At 31.9% G+C, this 21,042-nt stretch overlaps 3 protein-coding genes across 4 annotated transcripts in view; 2 read left to right on the top strand and 1 right to left on the bottom strand.

The window, feature by feature from the left end:
- LOC123902702 (sec-independent protein translocase protein TatB-like) overlaps positions 1-21,042 on the top strand; it is a 61,326-nt gene that overhangs the window by 22,134 nt on the left and 18,150 nt on the right. The window lies entirely within an intron of this gene.
- LOC123902693 (beta-galactosidase 15-like) lies at positions 358-6,806 on the top strand. Its single transcript, XM_045952481.1, has 17 exons — positions 358-755; positions 1,049-1,257; positions 1,448-1,514; positions 1,645-1,737; positions 1,836-1,979; positions 2,235-2,323; positions 2,453-2,558; positions 2,659-2,746; positions 3,175-3,293; positions 3,437-3,598; positions 3,822-4,015; positions 4,348-4,451; positions 4,537-4,646; positions 4,882-5,112; positions 5,322-5,536; positions 6,015-6,291; positions 6,538-6,806. Exons 1-17 carry the CDS (start codon positions 591-593, stop codon positions 6,652-6,654), a joined length of 2,490 nt encoding a protein of 829 aa, XP_045808437.1. The 5' UTR covers positions 358-590; the 3' UTR covers positions 6,655-6,806.
- On the bottom strand, positions 7,338-11,742 carry LOC123889309. The gene is made up of 4 exons (XM_045938594.1): positions 11,611-11,742; positions 9,693-9,774; positions 8,770-9,602; positions 7,338-8,603 (listed from the first exon to the last, which is right to left on the bottom strand). The coding sequence occupies exons 1-4, from the start codon at positions 11,740-11,742 to the stop codon at positions 7,338-7,340; spliced, it is 2,313 nt and encodes a 770-aa protein (XP_045794550.1).

Consider the following 21,042-nt stretch of genomic DNA (forward strand, 5'->3'; position numbering starts at 1 on the left):
TTTATTGGTTGGCGTGTTTGAGGATAAGAACAGAGTGCTAAATTATTAATTATTGTAACAGATTCGGAATATACCTCGTTTTTTTTTTTTTTTTGATAATGATATACCTCGTTTTTTAGTAAAAATACATTCTCCTTATTAAGAGTTTTTTTTTTTGTTTCCAGAAGTAATTTTTTTTAGTAATCCCATACAAAATAATGACACTTGTGAATTTGTTGCTTGAGAAAAAAGTTGAGAATGACACACTCGATTAAATTCTGTTTTTTTTTTTTTTATTTAATAATACATTTGCTATTTTGATAAATAAATTCTGCATGTTTATTAAATTTTTTATATTAAATACTATTTGTGACTTATTAAAATTATCCACTTTCAACCGTATAATGATACATATCCAGATTCCTTTAAAAAAAAATTGGTAATCATCCAGATAAAAACCATTCAAACAAAGGATATTCACTGCTTATACGATAAACATAATTTTTTATGGATAAGAATGAATACAAATTTAATGTAATTTTACCATGCTATATAAGATCCCGACACTACTTCATTCTGAAACACACTGAGCAAACAATTCACAAATAAACATGGCTTCCCAAAAATATTTTGTGTACGTTTCTTTGTTACTTTGTTTTATTTTCTTAGTCACTAATGCAGTTGAAGTAACTCATGATGGAAGAGCCATCAAAATTGATGGAAAAAGAAGAGTTCTTATTTCTGGATCAATTCATTATCCTAGAAGCACACCTCAGGTCACTATAATAATTTTTTTTTTCTAACAATCTGGTTCAACGGCGAATATAATAATTTCATCTTTATTTTCTTTGATCATCTATATTTATATATGTATTCCCTCATATCACTAATATAAGCAAAATATCACTTTTAGGTTAATTGGAAACTGATGTATGTAACCTAAATAAAATACATCAGTTTTTTAATGAATCTAAAATATGATTTTTTTTTCTTATAATTATGACGGGAGGAAGTAGTTATTAATTAAATAAGTTAATTAAAATGTTGTTTACTTATTTTATATTATTAGATGTGGCCTGATTTGATTAAAAAAGCTAAAGAAGGTGGATTGGATGCAATTGAAACATATGTTTTTTGGAATGCACATGAACCAATTCGTCGTGAGTATGATTTTAGTGGCAATAATGATCTCATTAGATTTCTCAAGACTATTCAAGATGAAGGACTTTTTGCTGTGCTTCGCATTGGCCCTTATGTTTGTGCTGAATGGAATTATGGGTAAATTAAATTAAATTTAATTGTGATTTTATTTTTAATAATGGAGTACAGGATCGAACTTATTCTGACTTTTATTTAGTTTAACCTTAAACCCTATTTGGGTGATTTTTTGTTTCATGTTTTGAAATTTTCAAAATTCAAAATCAACTTTGTTTGATTATGACAATAAATTCTTAATTTTTGTGTTTAGAGGAATTCCTGTGTGGGTTCACAATCTTCCTGGCGTCGAGATTAGGACGGCAAATAAAGTCTATATGGTAAATAGTTAATTTTTTTTAATTCTGTTTCAAAAAAAATAATGTTCTTAAGTTTATTATGACACAATTGAGGTTTAGTTTTTTCTTAGTGAAATATTATTTCTTACTCTTTGGTGATTTTGGTCTTTAGGATGAAATGCAAAATTTCACTACTTTGATTGTGAATATGGTACAAAAGGAGAAACTTTTTGCTTCACAAGGTGGTCCCATAATTCTATCTCAGGTAATTAGTTAATTAATTAAATATTTTAATATATATTATGCTAAGTTTATGTACTAATTATATACTACTTGATAATAATTATTCATATATAACAACAGATTGAGAATGAGTATGGGAATGTTATGTCTGTTTATGGGGATGATGGTAAAGCTTATATAGATTGGTGTGCTAAGATGGCTGAGTCGTTCAACATTGGTGTCCCATGGATTATGTGCCAACAACCTGATGCTCCTCAACCAATGGTATGTTTATGTTTTATAATTTTAAAAAATAATAATCTTTTCATTAAAAAAAATTAAATTTAATACTTTTTCCGGTCATTATTATAAGAAAATTCATACAATGTTTATGACATCTGATTCATATTATAGACTAAATACATTAAATAATTTATTTTTTTGGTACATTATACATCAAATATAACTTTTTCTTATAAGGATTAGTATTTGAGAATTATTATATCGAAACTAACAATATTTTTATTAATTGAATTCTAGATCAATACTTGTAATGGATGGTATTGTCATGACTTTGAGCCCAATAATCCTAATAGTCCCAAGATGTGGACTGAAAATTGGGTTGGCTGGTATGTTTGAATCATCTATTATCTATTTAATTTGATCAACTTACTTATCTTTAATAATAGAATAAAATTATTTTTAGTAGTAGCATAATTTTTTGAAAAACTTATTTTTCAATTAATTTTTTTTTAAAGGTTCAAGAACTGGGGTGGGAAAGATCCACATCGAACTACAGAAGATGTTGCCTATTCAGTGGCAAGGTTTTTTGAAACCGGAGGCACATTCCAAAACTACTATATGGTAAAAAAAATTAGAGTCCAAATTATTAATTTTTTTTGGATATTTTTAGATAATATTGAAGATAACTTTTTCATGTACATATAAATTTTTATTTTTTCAGTATCATGGTGGAACTAACTTTGGTAGAACAGCTGGTGGACCATACATTACCACTTCATATGATTATGATGCCCCTCTTGATGAATATGGTACCTACATCAATTTGGAGCTTTTTGTTACAATTTTATATTATTTTAAAATAAAAAAAAACTACTTTTTTTTTTATCTCTGTGGTCCTTTTAAAAAACAAAGTTAATCTTTAAGGTTTATAGAATATTTATGTATTTGTCCAGTGAGTTTAGTTCAGTTGATAGTAACATAGCATTTTATGTGAAATTTCTAATCACTAGACTACCTAACTCAAAAAAAAAAATGTTTAATGTATGTAATTTATAATATGGACCAAATACATTAATATTACATTCTATAAAAATTAAGCTCTAATTATTGAATATATTAATTTTCTTATAATTTGTAGCAAATTAAACGGTGACTACATCAATTTATTTTTATCTTAGATTAGAATTTGTTATCTTTAGATTTTCACAAAATAAATGTTTGTTTAAAATTTTTGCAGGAAACATTGCACAACCAAAATGGGGTCACCTAAAAGAACTTCACATGGTTTTGAAGTCAATGGAGAATAGTCTTACTAATGGAAACGTATCTAAAACTGATTTAGGAAACTATGTGAAGGTAAAATGAATGAAAAAACAATCTCATTTACATGATTGTGTATTATGTTATGTTATCCTTTAGGAGCAAGAACATTTATAATGACACATTATTATTATTATTATTATTATTATTATTATTTATTATATGCTTTCAATTTGTAGGCTACTATTTATGCAACAAATGGTTCATCAAGTTGCTTCTTGACCAACAGCAACACTACCACAGATGCCACGGTAACATTTAGAGGAAATACATATAATGTTCCTGCATGGTCTGTCAGTCTTCTTCCTAACTGTCAAACTGAAGAGTATAACACTGCCAAGGTAATTTTCATACTATGACATATAAACACATACACGAACACCGGATATAATACATTACTACTGACATGTCTAATACATGTACTAGTGTTGAATACTGACACTCTTTTGATTAGAAGTGTTGGTGTTACAAAAAAAAAAGTTCTCCTTTTTCAGTTCAAATTATTCAAATTAAGATCACATGCTAGTTGTGTTATTAATTGATTATGACTATTTTGATAATCAGATAAATGTTCAAACATCCATCATGGTAAAGAGAAAAAACAAAGCTGAAGATGAACCAAAGGGTTTGAAGTGGGTATGGAGAGCAGAGAATGTTCATAGTGCTCTGTTGGGGAAATCAAATGTCTTTCAAAATACAATTGTTGATCAAAAAAATGTTGCTAATGATTCCAGTGACTACCTTTGGTACATGACAAGGTAATTAATCCATGGTTTTAAATTGCAGTCCGCCGTTGCGGCTGTAATATTGCTAATATGGTAGCCTCTGTAACCGTATCACACTGCAATTGTGGTGTGATTTTCATTCATATGTACGGCTGCATAAGCCACATCAGACGATTTTATCTCTCAACCATGTATTTTAAGCACATTCGAATCACTGTTTATATGGAATAAACTAAGACTGTGGGTACATAATGTAGTGGCATAGTGATGATACCCTCTTAATTTTCTCTCTAATTTTCATCTCTCTTTGTTCCTTAATTCAAATGTGAATCACTAACAATAATTTATTCATCTTTTAATGATAGGCTTGATATTGATCATAAGGATCCAGTTTGGACAAAAAATATGACTCTTAGGATTAATGGCACTGGCCATGTAATTCATGCATTTGTCAATGGAGAACATATTGGTAATGTAACAGATGCTAATTAAATGTAACATTATATTGTAACATTATCTAAGTGTCATGATTTCTATAATTTGTTTATCAACAGGTTCCCATTGGGCTACATATGGAATTCACAATGATCAATTTGAGACTAAACTAAAGTTGAGGCATGGCAGGAATGATATCAGTCTTCTTAGTGTTACCGTAGGACTTCAGGTATAAAACATTCCAAAATCATGTTCCATAATTATAATTATTTAAATCAGTGTTGTTAAATAGCGACTATACCATTGAACAGACATAACTGTTACTCTAATATTGTAAGTGTCGTGACGCTAAAATTTTGATGTTACAGCCCACTTTTCTTGTAGTGGTAACGGAATTTTAACGAGCTATTTTTTGTTATTATTGAATGGATGATAACTTTTCTATTTTTTTTTTTAAATAATAGAATTATGGGAAAGAATTTGATAAATGGCAAGATGGACTTGTTAGTCCTATCGAGATTATTGGTAAAAATGGTGATGAGACCATAATTAAAGATCTATCATCACACAAGTGGACATACAAAGTAGGGTTACATGGTTGGGAAAACAATTTCTTCAGTCAAGATTCACTCTTTGCATCTTCCAAATGGCAATCTCATCATCTACCCATTAATAGGATGTTCACTTGGTACAAGGTAAATCAATTTCTTTTTAGTCCTCTAATCATAACTCAGTTGATAGAAACATTGCAATATGCAAGCGCCAGAGTTTCACCTTAAGCGATGAAATTCTAAAGTGAAACTCTGGTCACTAAACTGCTAAAGAAAAAAAAAAATTGGATTAGTTTTTTTTTATTTTTTTTTTTGACTAAAAATTCAAATTTGTGTTTGTTTATGATTTGTAGACAACTTTCCAACCTCCTCTAGGATCAGACCCTATTGTGGTTGACTTGCAAGGTATGGGAAAAGGTTATGCTTGGGTGAATGGTCATTCTCTTGGTCGAATTTGGCCTAGTTATAATGCAGATGAAGATGGTTGTAGTGATGATCCTTGTGACTATCGTGGTGAATATACCGACACAAAATGTGTTACCAATTGTGGCAAACCCTCACAAAGATGGTTAGTTGACATTCTCATATCTCATACACTTTTATATCTTGTTAATCAATTATTATTTTATTCTCCACAATGGTTTATTGGTATAATCTTTGGTCATTCATGTACTTTCTATGAGTAAGTAATGAACGTGTTGAGGATGGGCCGATAGTGTTTTGTCGGGTGGACTAGGGTAGCGGATTGTGCTTGGTTTGTTTGGTTGTCTGATTTTTGTTACTCTAGACAATATAGTGTGCTTCTGGTTCTCCATTGCGTGACAATGTTGTTCGTGCTTGTTCCGTTTTTTCTCCTTGTTTGTACTTACTAGTTTTCATATCCGATGTATGTATTTGTCTCTTTCCTTTTTGTTATTTGCTTTGTTGGTTGATTTCGAGTACTTCTTATACTCTTTGTACTCCTTCGGTTTCAATCTAATATATTTTTGTTATTAATTTTTTTATATAAATGTGTGACAATTAATATGTTATTTTGAATAATTTAGGTACCATGTTCCTCGTGACTTTATTGAAGATGGTGTGAACACATTAGTTTTGTTTGAGGAAATTGGTGGTAATCCATCACAAGTAAATTTCCAAACAGTTATTGTTGGAACTGCTTGTGGAAATGCCTATGAAAATAAGACATTGGAATTGTCCTGCCATGGTCGTTCTATCTTGGATATAAAGTTTGCAAGTTTTGGCAATCCACAAGGTGTATGTGGATCATTCACTAAGGGCAATTGTGAAAGTATTAATGATTCTTTGTCCTTTGTGAAAAATGTAAGTTTTTAATAAATTTTACTTGTTTCTTCACATTTAATATATACTAATTCATCTTTAATTATAAGTAAAAAAATTATTTTTTAAATTTATTGGATGACCGGTGTATTTGATATATATTATCGATCAGATATATCAGTTATTCAATAAATTTGAAAAATAAACTTTTATTTATAATTAAGGCCGAAGAAAGTATGATATATGATGATTATTAATTTAATTGCTTTTGTTCTATGGATTTTATAGGCATGTGTTGGCAAGGATTCATGCTCCATTGATGTTTCAGAAAAAACATTTGGGCCAACAAACTGTGGAAATATGGTGAAGAGGCTAGCTGTTGAGGCTATTTGTGAGGACTTATAGTAGGATACATAAATTATAGGATCTAGTTTAGGAGTTATTTAGATTTTCTTTAATTTTGGTGATCTTTGCAAGTTTAAATAAAGTTTATGAAGTTGAAACTCTTCATGTTTTTCATTATGAAAATATAAATAGAATTAGCCATTATATATTTATTTACTATTTATTATTATTATTATTTTTTATTTACTATTTATTATTATTTTTATTTAGTATTATCTTATTAATGACCCATTTTTCTAATTTTGAACTGTGGATGTTGCTAGCTAGTTCTTATCACATGATTGACTCCTAATATACAACTCATGGTTTATATATATATTTATATATAAAATATGCCCTAAGAGCACATTTTAGCATTTGCCATTTTATATTACCAAGTTGAACCAAAAAAAAATTACCAAGTTGATCTGATTAAGGCTCATGTAAAATGAGGTTGGTGCTAAACTTAGAAATTACGAGTGTGACAATACATATTTAATTAATCTCTTTATCTTATAAAAAAAACTATAGTACAAAATTAGGCATACTATCCTTTTAAGATTGACTTTTTTTTTTTTTCATTTCAAATTCATCCTTTAAGAGTTTTTTCAATTGGTTCTTTATTTTATTTTTTTTATAAGCAAAGAATATTATTATATGGGAGTACAGGGGGTACTCAAACCCTTACAATTGACATCAAAAAGTCAAGAACTTTGAAAACAAGACACCGGGTCAAAACACCAACTAGGAAATGGAATACAAGTATTACGGCCATAACGACGAGAAAACCATAGCCAAGAAAAAAACTTAATATCCTCTAATAGCGACGACGCGTCCGGGATGGCTCCTTTGAAGATAGTATTATTCCTGTATTTCCATATATTCCAAGTGGTTGCCAACCAAACTAAGTGACGAACCCGCCCCTTATCTTTTGCTTTAAACAGATCACCAAATAACAAAAAATGATCCGTACCTTCAACCCCCGGTTGAAAAGAATGTCGAAGCCAAAGCAGAACATTGCGCCATACTTCCTTACTGAATCGGCACGAAAAGAAAAGATGTGTGTCGTCCTCAATTTGCTGAAAACAAAAAGCACAGGGCAAATCATGAGGATTTGTTAAAATACCTCTACGATTAAGAGTAGCCCTTGTTGGAAGTTTATTTAACAATAACCGCCACCCGAAAATTTTAATCATAGATGGAATATCCGTTCCCCACAACCTTTGAATGGCATCCAACACTTTAGCATCCAAGTTAACAACCTGTTTTAAAGATAATAAACAAGAATAACAAGATTTAACCGAAAACAGACCATTAACATCCGGTAACCATCGCCATTTATCTGAATTGGAAAGTTGGAGAGAAAAACCAGCAAACAATCCTTGTAAATCTAAAATACTCTGATCATCAGTCGAGTCTAAAGGAGCAAGCCAGCTCCACCTCCATCTCTGCCTCGATAAAGCACCTCCCAAACGCTCGGAAACTTTAGCTTGTTTAAAAGTCTCCTTTGCATACAAATCAGGATATAAATCGCGCAAAGCATGATTCCCAAACCATTTGAAATTCCAAAACTCAATATCATTACCGTTACCAACACGACAACTAACGTTGGACCTGAACCAATCATCATTGAGGCCGCGACCTGAACTGATAACATCTCGCCACCAAAAGGATGCTTTACTACTTGTAACTAATTCATGACCGCCCATCACCCACGAAGGAAGATGCCCATACCTGTGTCGAAGTAATTCAGTCCATAATGCATTATCATGGTTAAAAAATCTCCACCTCCATTTGCTCAACAATGCCAAGTTAAAGAGTTCAAGATTTTTTACCCCTAAACCTCCTTTCTCCTTAGGTAAACAAATCTGATCCCATTTAACCCAACAAAGTTTCTTCTCCTCAGCACCACCACCCCAAAGAAAAGTCCCCTGAATTCTCTCTATATTTTTTAAAACACCACAAGGAGCCTTGAAAAAAGAGAAAAAAATATAAAGGCATACTTGCCAAAACCGAATTAATGAGAACTAAGCGACCACCAAAAGAAAGAAGACGACTTGACCAAGAATTTAAGCGTTTATTCATGGTCTCTACAACCGGATTCTAGGTCTCACGACGACGCGGATTAGCACCAACCGATATTCCCAAAAATTTAAACGGAACTACTGATGTATTACAAGATAAAAACGTAGCCGTTGGTTCAAGAAATCTCTGTTCAATATTAACTCCATAAAGATTACTCTTCACAAAATTAATTTTTAGTCCAGACACCAGTTCGAAACCTCGAAGTAAGGATTTAATGGTCCAAACATTTGCCCAACTACCTTCTCCCATAATGATGGTATCGTCAGCGAACTGTAAAAATTGAAACTGAAGATTTTCATTGCTCTTGAAACCTTTGAATTTTCTTATATCAACCGCTTTATTCATCATACTAGCCAAGCCTTCCGCTACAATTAAAAATAAGAACGGAGATAAAGGATCACCTTGCCGAAGACCTCTACCCACTATGAAATCCTCTGTCGGGCTACCATTAACCAAGATAGACATCGAGCTCTCAAAGATACAAACTCGCATCCACTTTAACCAACCTTCACCAAAGCCCATTTTGCGCATCATACCTTCCAAAAAGCCCCAACTAACAGTATCATATGCTCGCTCGAAATCAACTTTGAACAATAAACAACTATCCTTCCTTCTTTTGGCGAGATCGATGATTTCATTAAGAACCATTACCCCATCCAAAATCTGTCGTTGAGGTAGAAAAGCTGATTGGCACATGGATATCGAAGTTCCCAACACCTTTTTCAAACGATTTGCTAGGATTTTAGATAGAATTTTGTACAAACTTCCAATCAGGCATATAGGACGGTAGTCAAAAAGATCCTGAGGATGATCCTTCTTCGGTATAAGAGTAAAAAAAGAAGCAGTAATCGCCTTAGGCAACACTGCTTTCTCATGAAATTCACCTAAAAAATTCATCACATCATTTTTCACAATCGGCCAACATGTTTTGAAAAAGTTTAAATTGAATCCATCCGGGCCCGGGCTCTTATTACCGTCACAACTCCAAATAGATTCTTTGACTTCGGCTTCATCAAAAGGAGCTAAAAGCAAGGCATTCTCATCCTTCAATTGGTTCTTTATGTTTATACTTTATATGTTATATTTTGTAACATAGTTTTTGACGAATTTTGTAGCATAGTTAGTCTTCATTAATTCTAACCTTCAATAACTAACTGTATAATTAAAAGCATATGGTTATTAGGGTTTTATCCACCGATGCAAGATCATAATCTCCCATAATGAAACTTAAAGAAAGCATCCATCAAGTCGTATAAACAATATGTATTTTTCGACTGACATTTTGTAAATTTTAGTGATCAATATTATTAAATTATTCTGTCAAAAAAATTATTAAATTATTAATCAAGCCAATATAATATGTAAACGAATTAAAATTCTTATATCCTTGGACCACTTTACATTGTTTCATGATTAAAATATTGACAAAAAATTAGCATAGCACATCGTCCTATCAATAATCAATCTATAATCATCAATAATTCATACAAGGAAATTGAACCGAATGGGACTTTGGGAGCTCCAAATCGTCTGTGGCCTTCACGCTGATTCTGGCTCGAAAACGCCCAGTGGCTTTCACGCTTTGCCGTTTCCTCGCGTCTCCCTCCTTCGCACTAGCGGACCTAGGGTGGGGCTGGGCAGGGCCATGGCCCACCCCCAAAAAATGTGAAACTACTAAAATACCCTTGGTGTATTTATAAAATTATGTTTATAAATTATATGTATTTCTTTAGACATAAATATATCAAAATTTAAGGCGTGCCTTTAGACATAAAATTATGCTTATAAATTATATGTATTTCTTTAGACATAAATTCATTTGTGTGGAGGTCATGGGTTCAACACTCCTTGGCCAACATTTTTGCATTTTAGTGTTTTTTATTTATAAAAATCATGTTTAACGATTTGAAGTCCATGCATTTGGAGACCAAAACTTTACCTCAAGCCACTTAATCAAAGATAGTTTGTTTTTTTTTTTTTTTTAATTTTTCTTTTCTTCATCGATATATATTAATACAAAAAATAGACAATTTCTAATTTTTTTCTAAAAAAAGTGCAACTATTTTCAATTAAAAAATAATTCTCTTTTAAATATACCGTGTAATATAATAAAATATAATTTTTTTAATGATCAATTTTGTACAAGTATTGGTTTAAACTTTAAAATAAATCATTGATAATTTTAAGTTACTTGACACACGTCGTATATTATTTAGGCCATGACATTAATTTCTTATGATCAAATTTGTGTTTATTATGACTTAAATTTTTGTATGAAATATAATTTTTATACTTAATTTATATATTGTATTTTTTTAGCGGCCCACCCGGATTTGATTTCCTGGTTCCGCCACTGCTCCTTCGTTCCATTTTCCATTGAAAGCTTGTAAGCTTTTCTCCCCCATTCCCTTTTTGGGTTTTGTCTTGCACGTTTCCGTAAGCTTTTGCGCCAAGTTTTTTGCGGAAAGGGATCTCATCTGTGTCAGTTGCACAGGTTTACTTTTGTAGTTTGTTTGTCGCGTTTCCAACTGGTTTTGGCTATATGTATAAATTTTGTTAGAGGCACATATTGGGGTATTGTATATTTGCAAACATGTGTCTCCTAAATGCACATGTTAAAGAATTCAAAAGTGCAAATTTTACATAAAAAGGAATAATATTTTACCTTTTTAAAAGGTGAATTCACCACACCAACAATGATTTGATGGAAGTGATAATAAGGTTTTTGGATCCGGATTCTCTCCTTCCCCAACTCTCTCCTTCTCTCTCCTTCTCCAAATCTGAACCGCTAGATTAATCTAATGGATGGGAGATGTCTTTCGACAAAAAGATGCCTGGCATCTTTTCACAGCAAACTTTTCCCCTTCATCTTCCACAACAAATTTACTGCACCAGATCTTGCAAGCTTCCATTGTCATACTTCTCAAACTCAACAAAACTGTCAAACATCGACCTCTGAGAACGGCAATCCGCCGCCCACCGCCGACTACTGCCGCCAACCTGCCCTATGCGTTTTTTCGTCATTGTCGAACGCTGCCGCTGCATCGCCGATGACGAAAAAAGATGATAAAATTAGAAATAAGTATATTTAAATTCCTTTTGACCTGTATCGGAAAAAATGAAAAAAATCCTTTTGACCAAATCGCTAAAATCTGAACGACACCACCACCACGACCAACATGAACGGTTCTAAATCCTTTTGTTCTTCTTGTTTCTTCATTTATAGCACCAAATTTCTTCATTACTGTTCATTTCTATTGCAACTACTATAGCTAGAGAGATCCCATATGATATGATTCACCTTGTACTAATGGACAATCTTAACTTGTTCATTGCCACTGTAACATGTGTTTGTTAATCATGCTGCTTAACAGCTTAAGCTCCATCTTGTTGGGAGATCCGAACCAGAAAAAACAAGAAACAAAGAAATTTGGTATTGATGTTGTAGATTTTGTTATGGAAGATGAAGAGAAGATTTTCATTGCAGATTTACTGTAAGGTGTCTTTTGTCTTTTACTTCTCATCCATTGAATTGATCTAATGGCTAAAATTTGGAGAAGGAGAGAGAAGGAGACAAATGGAGAAGGAGAGGATCCAATCCCAAGGTTTTTAAGCCTATTAAGCATTTTGAACTTCGAATCATGTCTACTCTTATTTATAAAAAAAGTAAAATTGCTGGTAGGAAAGGGCACCTTTTGTGCTATAATAAAAAACTTTCATACATATTGTTAAAATTTCATGCCTATTATTTGGTAACAAAAGTATTTGACTGAAAAACCTTTAAAATAAAAATTTTTATATTACATTTCTTGACATTATTCATAGTATGTATTATTGGAATAAAACACAATACACTTCAATTCAATTAATAATAGCGTGTGTAATTAATGTTGAATGCGTACTATTTGATGTTAAATTAGGTTGTTATGTGATATATGATATGATGACTATTGTATGATTATGTTGTGTTTGACATACTGGGTTCAAAAATTGATTTATGGGTCAAAGGTTGCTAAATCTAGAAAACAAGTTACAATAATCGATTTTTAGGTTATAGAAATTTATTTTTAGCTTCGCAAAAATTGATTTATGAAGAATAAAACTTAGAAACATGTTAGGTGATGATCTAAACTTGAATTATACTACTTCAACCTTAATTTTAAACAAAAATCTATTTTTCAAATTTTATTAATAACTAATGTATCTAGTCTATAATGAATCTCAAAAGATTTTTGCTTATAAATAAAGGCTATTTTTCTAAAATGAATGATCCGCTAAGGATCAATCATAAGAATTTAGCCAGACACAACCCACATGGGTTGGTGCATTGGTATTGACTTGGGACTTGGGAGTGTGCTCTTCTTGAGATCTGAGGTTCGATTCTCTCTGGCGCCAATTTGGGGGGCTAATTTTTAACTTCTTCAAAAAAAAAAATTTAGCTAGACATAGTGATAACAGTAAATTATATGATGCTTTTAGTAGTAATTTAGGGTAGTTTTAATAGCAATTGAAGCCCAAATGCAAGCAAATACCTGGAAAAGTGAAGTTACTTTGCCCAGAAGCAAGAAAAGTGGAAAAAGCATAAAAAAGGGCAAAAACGTAATAAACAGCGCGACCATCGTACCTACGATGAGATCCAGCGTGGCGTGATGAGAATGCGGTTTAAATTGAAGAAAATTTGCAACAAATCTTTTCCATCGTACCACGATGACTTGTCATCGTGGCACGATGAAGGCGGTTGAATAAAGCAGAAAGTCTGGAGAAGATCCTCCATCGTACCACGATATGATCCATCGTGGCCACGATGAGGCAAAATTATACGTCATTGTGGCCACGATGGGTGCGATGCACACGCAAAAAAGCCCAAAACCCAACTGAAAAACTATAAATAGAGCCCTCCTCCTTCACTATTATTCATTCCAAAACATTCATAAATCACTCGACAATAGTGATATTCACTCTAGAGTTAGAAGAACTCTAAGGAGGAGGCAAGGAGGGCCAAGGAACTCCAAGGCCAATAAAGTTATTTTCTTTATTGTGTTTGTAATTTATTTTTCCTAGGTTAGGTGGAGTCGATGAAATCCCTTACGAATGCTTGGTATTGTATAATTTGTGTTTAAATTCAATTGTTCTTATATAAATGATGAACTCGCGTCATTACTTGTCAATTTAAGTTGATTTGAGTATGATTAGAGCAAATTGGAAACCTTTGGGATCTAAAGTGAAGGAAAAATGAGGAACGAACTAAGGTTACTTGCAAAGCAAGATTGTGGAAGTAAAAAGGAGTTTTTCACTGTATCTGCGCATGATGCGCAAGAAAGTGGCGCATGATGCGCCATAAAGCAAGAAGGGCATGTTGTCTCTAGAAGTTGCGCACGATGCGCAGGAAAATGGCACATGATGCGCCAGAAGGGTTGAAGTTGAAGGTGGCCACAGGAAGATGTGCATGATGCGCAGGAAAGAAAGGAATTGGTGTCTCTCTGGAAGGTGCGCACGATGCGCAAGAACTGGCGCATGGTGCACCGATTTGGTCCAATGGTTGCTTGACACGTCAGCCAGCACATGATATGCAGATCGCAGGCGCATGATGCGCAGATCGAGAAGGAGAATGTATATAAGACTTGTTCTTGCACCTGTTGAAAGGTTCGGATTTTTTAGCAGAGAATTGGACTTTTGAGTACTTGGATGTGTGAATCTCGATTTCCCCTTCGTTGTGGACGAATTCTTCAACAAATTCCTTCATGGATCTTTCTCTACACAAGCTTGTGATGGAGATAGCTCAAATTGATATGAAGAACTAAAAGCTTCAAGGTTGGATCTAGATTAGGAATTGAATGATGTAATTCCTTTTGTAAACCTTCTTATGATGTAATAAATTCCTCATTTCAAGTATTATTCAATGAATTGTGAGTTTAATGCTTTTCACTATTGATCACAGTTGAAATTGATTTTAGATTGCATTTGTTATGAGAATATTAAATGGAATTGGACTGAAATTCATTGAGCACTAGTTTAATCTTTAGAGATCTTGATTGAATTAGTGTGATTCATAGGTTAACAAGCTCAATTCCTCCATTGATCATAGGTTCTACCAAGAAATTGGGAACCTAAGTTCAATGGCGAGGATGAACTAATCAAGAAATTGGAGTTCATCACCAAAGTTAGCCTTATCATAATACTTGAGGAAGTTGTGTTGCATCAAGGTTGTTTGCTTGGAATTGCTTGATTCAAGGACTTTTCTATGATCTAGCCTAATTTTCCTACTTGATTTTACCAATCTTTGCCTTAATTTTGCGTTACTATTTGAAAAGAAATCTTTCCCCCAAATCATGTTTTCATTTGTTCAATTACACGTTTAAATACAATTGTTTTTGTACGAATTGTCACAATCCCTGCGGACGATATTTTTACTACTTGACGATAGTTGTATACTTGCAATTTATCCATCAATAAACTCTTTTATTTTCCGGTTTTTATTCTTTATTTTAATACTGATCACATTAGAATAAACTCTAAGGGCTTGATTGGAATGAGAGAAAGTGCAGCGACAGATAAAGGAGTGAGAGAAATTGCAAGGATTGGCTATATTTCTCCTGATTGAAGGACAGAAGAAAGTGAGGCGAGAAATTAAAATATGCTTGGACCCACACCTTTTTGCCCACCCTAAAAAAAAAGGAAGAAACGTTAGAGAAAAGAATAATATCACAACTTTTCCTATTATACCCCTCATCCTCAATTTGTTTTAACATACTGACATAGTAATAGTAATACATAAAATGTAAGGATTTTTTTTGTCTTTTTATAAATTAAACACACTTCTTTCTCTTATATTTCTTTCTTCTTTCTTTTGAACCAATCAACACATTAAATCCATTCTATTTCTCATCTCTTTCTCTCATCTCAAACTCTCTCTCACCTATTTATCTCTTCTCATTTTCTTCTTATAACCAAACACACCCTAAGGAAATTAGTGGATATCAGGTAGGAAACGAAGCTAATTATCCCGAACGAAGGACGGTACGCTAGAACTCTCCATGAGACCATTAAATTCAGTATCTCGGGTTTTAGTGTAAGATTAAAGCTAAGTCAAGAACGATAAATTCTACATGAAGTTAGGGTGAGGACTAGTTTAGGCACACGTGACAACTTGCGAAGCAATTGAGCCTTAAGGGTAAGGATACCTAAGTATAAGTTACTACGGAAAAGTGGAATCGACTAGGGCGATGATACATATAAGCGGTAGAGGAAACCTAAACTAGACTCTAACCAGTTTCTAATAGAAATAGGAAAAAAGTGTTTCTGAACCTATTTTATAAGACTAATCTTAATAGAGGGGAACAAGGGAAGTTAACCACCAAGCAAGAGTAAGGGAGGGATTCGAAAACACTTAACCACCCGCGCGGACACACACGCACCATTTTATTATTATAATTATTTACTTTCCTGCAATTTACTTTTACCTGCACAACTATCTCTAAACAAACAAAGCGAATGCAAACTATCTAAATTCCTAAGCGAAACTAGTAATTTTGGCACAATCTCTGTGGAGAACGATAACTTATCACTTTATTACTTGGTTGCGATTCTGTTCACTTGCAGAGCCACCATTACATAGTAAATTCAGAAATTACATGAAATAGATTGAAAGAAAGCATGATTACAAGAGGAATTTGGATGTGTTTCCACACTTGAATCCTTGTTTGAGTGCCTTTGTGAATGCAAAAACTCGCCGTCAAAAATCAGTCTTCGATCCGTAATTTCATAACCTAATTCTGCAGTTGCGTTTTAAATTTATAGATACAAAATTCCGCACTTGAGCTAGGCGTAGGAATTCCTGAGCTGGGCTCATGTGGCAGAATTAAACTTCTTTTTTTCGACATTAATTGAGTTGGGCGCAGGAGTCCTGAGTTGAGCTTAGTTGGAAGTTTTCTCAAATTTTCTTCTTTTCTTGTGATTCAAGCAATCTTTTATTTCAATGCAATTTTTTTTTATTTTTATGTTGAAAACATGGTAAAAACATACTAGTTTGTTTGTATTTGCTTCAAAAATATAGTAATGACATATGAAGTCATCAGGTAGTTTTAAGTATTGGTTAGAAGGATGAATTAAATGATCAAATCAGGTTTAAGTGATCAAGGCAAGTTGATTAGAACAAGAACAAGAACAAGTCAAGTAGTTCTTATCCCGGTGACATCAAACCAAAGTCACACTTCAAGACAAAACAAGGTAGAAGGAATCTCACCAACATTCTGCATTCTCTTTGGGATCAACATCGACACTATTCACAATTAGAAATTCAAATTACGTAACAAATTTATTCAAATTCCATATAAAATGAAGCTTGTTTCATTGAAGAAAAAAAAAATTGATTACATACAAGAACATTTTGTGGTGATTCAAAAGAAATTCTGAACAAGCTTAACTACATTTCGCACTTAGCAACAACTCAAAATTTTCATCAAGTGTTATTATTCAATATTCTTTCTAAGGAAAGTTAAAAAACTTATAATCCATGTTTTTATTTGTTTACATCTTTGTTGATTTGTGGTAATAAACACAAACTTTATTGTAACAGAAATCTTTGTGAGGCATATGTTGTCTGATGGCACGAAGGTTATGCCAGACGGTCTACATGTCCATGTTGAGCGATAATAACCTGTAATTAAGGCATGTATATTGAATGGTCTGCTTTGCTAAGAGTGGATCTGGTGACCTGGTCCAAGAAGTATGAGGGCTCTTGGCCCAGTCCATAATATATATCAAACTTGAATACTCTTTATTGAGAATTTAATTTTGATCTTAATCTAAAATGAGAATTTTAGTTTTAGTTTTGTAATTTAAATGATGAAAACACAAATAATACACCACGCTTATAAAAAAAAACAAATGATACACCACTAACTTTTTTATTTTTTAATATTTGATAAATAATGCACAGTTTTTTTAATCTTATTTTCATGTGTTAAATACGACTCTTGAAATCATACATATCAATCACCAAGAATGCTACCAACCAGTTACATGCATGACACCACCCAACAATTATGAAGTTTAAATTAAAATAAAAATAAAAATTTGAATATTAATATTAATAAATCATACATAATTACCTCATTCTCATATATTAAATATCGCGGTCATCCATATCAATCCCCAAAAACACCCACAACCAATTATTATATGTATATATAACACCATCAATATTATAATTCATTCTCCTCGCGCCTGCCTGTGTCTAACTTATGTCAAAAAAAAAAGTTTTATGTTATGATGAGTTTGTTAATAAAAGAGTTTTGCTGCTAAAAAAAAAAAGACGTGCCTTATGTTTTGGTGAGTTTGTTAATAAATTTTTTTTGTTGCTACTAAAAAAAATCAAGGGTATTATTGGTATTTTCAATTGCATCCAATCCACCTTCTTTAGCTTTTTTAATCAAATCAGGCCACATCTAATAATATAAAATAAGTAAACAACATTTTAATTAACTTATTTAATTAATAACTACTTCCTCCCGTCATAATTGTAAGAAAAAAAAATCATATTTTAGATTCATTAAAAAACTGATGTATTTTATTTAGGTTACATACATCAGTTTCCAATTAACCTAAAAGTGATATTTTGCTTATATTAGTAATATGAGGGAATACATATATAAATATAGATTATCAAAGAAAATAAAAATGAAATTATTATATTCGCCGTTGAACCAGATTGTTAGGAAAAAAAATTATTATAGTGACCTGAGGTGTGCTTCTAGGATAATGAATTGATCCACAAATAAGAACTCTTCTTTTTCCATCAATTTTGATGGCTCTTCCATCATGAGTTACTTCAACTGCATTACTGACTAAGAAAATAAAACAAAGTAACAAGGAAACGTACACAAAATATTTTTGGGAAGCCATGTTTATTTGTGAATTGTTTGCTCAGTGTGTTTCAGAATGAAGTAGTGTCGGGATCTTATATAACATGGTAAAATTACATTAAATTTGTATTCATTTTTATCCATAAAAAATTATGTTTATCGTATAAGCAGTGAAAATCCTTTGTTTGAATGGTTTTTATCTGGATGATTATTGACGTGTTAAAATATATATCCGGAGTTTTGTTTAAATATACCAATATATATCTTTGATAAAAAGAACTTTGACGGTACCAAATTTTTTTTAAGGAATCTGGATATGTATCATTATACAGTTGAAAGTGGATAATTTTAATAAGTCACAAATAGTATTTAATATAAAAAATTTAATAAACATCCAGAATGTATTTATCAAAATAGAAAATGTACTTATTAAATAAAATAAAAAAAACATAATTTAATCGAGTGTGTCATTCTCAACTTTTTTCTCAATCAACAAATTCACAAGTGTCATTATTTTGTATGGGATTACTATCTACTGTTTGAACATTTCTCTGGATATTTTAATAAATTATTGGCTTAAATGCAGTTTTGGCCCCCCAAGTTTCACAATTGCTTGATTTTGGCCCCCCATATTTCAATTGCTTGATTTTAACCCTGTAAGTTTCACAATTGCTTGATTTTAGCCCTCCAAGTTTTAATTGCTCGATTTTGACCCCCAAATTTACCCCATTTTGCATTTGCTAGCCCCCCGTTGACTTTTTTGACTAAAAAATGCTTATGTGATATTTTAAAAAAAATAAAAAATATGTTTTAATTAAAAAATAATAATATTTGCTTTTATAAAAATGTATTAAATTTTTTTTTAATAAAAGGTTTAATAATTATTTTTTATTTAAAAAAAAGTTTACAAAGTTTTTAAAAAATAGTTCATAAAATGTTTTTTTTTTACTTTTTTATATAACAAAATTATTTTACAAACTACATATAATAAGAAAAATATTTTATAATTTAGTTTTAAAAAACAATTTGTAATTTATTTATTTTTAAATACTTATTTAATTTTAAAATGTTACATAACCAATTTTTAATCAAAATATTCAACGGGGGTCTAGCAAATGCAAAAGGAGGTAAACTTGGGGGCTAAAATCGAGCAATTGAAACTTGGAGGGCTAAAATCAAACAATTGTGAAACTTAGGGGGTTAAAATCAAGTAGTTGAAATATGGGGGGCCAAAATCAAGCAATTGTGAAATTTGAGGGGCCAAAACTGCATTGTTCGTTTAGTTCATATTGAAAGATCATCTTCAATTAATTCACCACAAGAAAAAGGTCATTTATTGAGGGCCAAAAACCCTCTATAACAAGCAAAAACCGTCAGTAAGTTTAAATTTATTAGCGGCCAAATGGCGGCCAAAAAACGCCACAAAATTTTATTACCATTTTACCCCTAGCAATTTCGCCCTCTATGAAAAATAAATAAGAGAAACACATACTTGGTGTTTTCTATTAAAAAAGAAGCCAAACATGTAGCTTTGACTAAATTTTTTATTTGATGAACACTGTATTAAGTTATTTCAATTGAAAAACCGACAACTCCGAAATTATTAGACTGAACATTGTTATCTGAACACAATCATTTTAGTTTAAACGATAAATACACGCAACCAATTACGTGTTTAGAATTAGATATTTAAAGTTATATCTTGTGTTTGTTTTCTCAAAAGATATATATTTTTCATTTATTTTTAAATAAATTGTCGAATTTAAATATGAGTATTAAAAAAATAGTTAATTTCACCCACTTGGATCGGTGCATGTTGATATTGGTTTGTGACCTGGGAGTGTGCTCCTCTTGAATCTGATTCTCTCTGGTGCCGATTTGAGTGAGCTAATTTAATTTCTTAAAAAAAAAAAATAGTTAATTTCATTTAACTGTATCAAAAACTAAATTATAAATTTAGATTTTTTCTCATTTGATACTAACAAAAAAAGATAATTTTTTTTGGTGCAATAAAAAAAATTACGCAATTTTTTTTTCCAGCAAATTGAGGACGACACACATCTTTTCTTTTCGTGCCGATTCAGTAAGGAAGTATGGCGCAATGTTCTGCTTTGGCTTCGACATTCTTTTCAACCGGGGGTCGAAGGTACGGATCATTTTTTGTTATTTGGTGATCTGTTTAAAGCAAAAGATAAGGGGCGGGTTCGACACTTAGTTTGGTTGGCAACCACTTGGAATATATGGAAATACAGGAATAATACTATCTTCAAAGGAGCCATCCCGGACGCGTCGTTGCTATTAGAGGATATTAAGTTTTTTTCTTGGCTATGGTTTTCTCGTCGTTATGGCCGTAATACTTGTATTCCATTTCCTAGTTGGTGTTTTGACCCGGTGTCTTGTTTTCAAAGTTCTTGACTTTTTGATGTCAATTGTAAGGGTTTGAATACCCCCTGTACTCCCA

This window comes from Trifolium pratense, linkage group LG1 (assembly GCF_020283565.1).
Source record: "Trifolium pratense cultivar HEN17-A07 linkage group LG1, ARS_RC_1.1, whole genome shotgun sequence".
NCBI classification, from domain to species: Eukaryota; Viridiplantae; Streptophyta; class Magnoliopsida; order Fabales; family Fabaceae; genus Trifolium; species Trifolium pratense.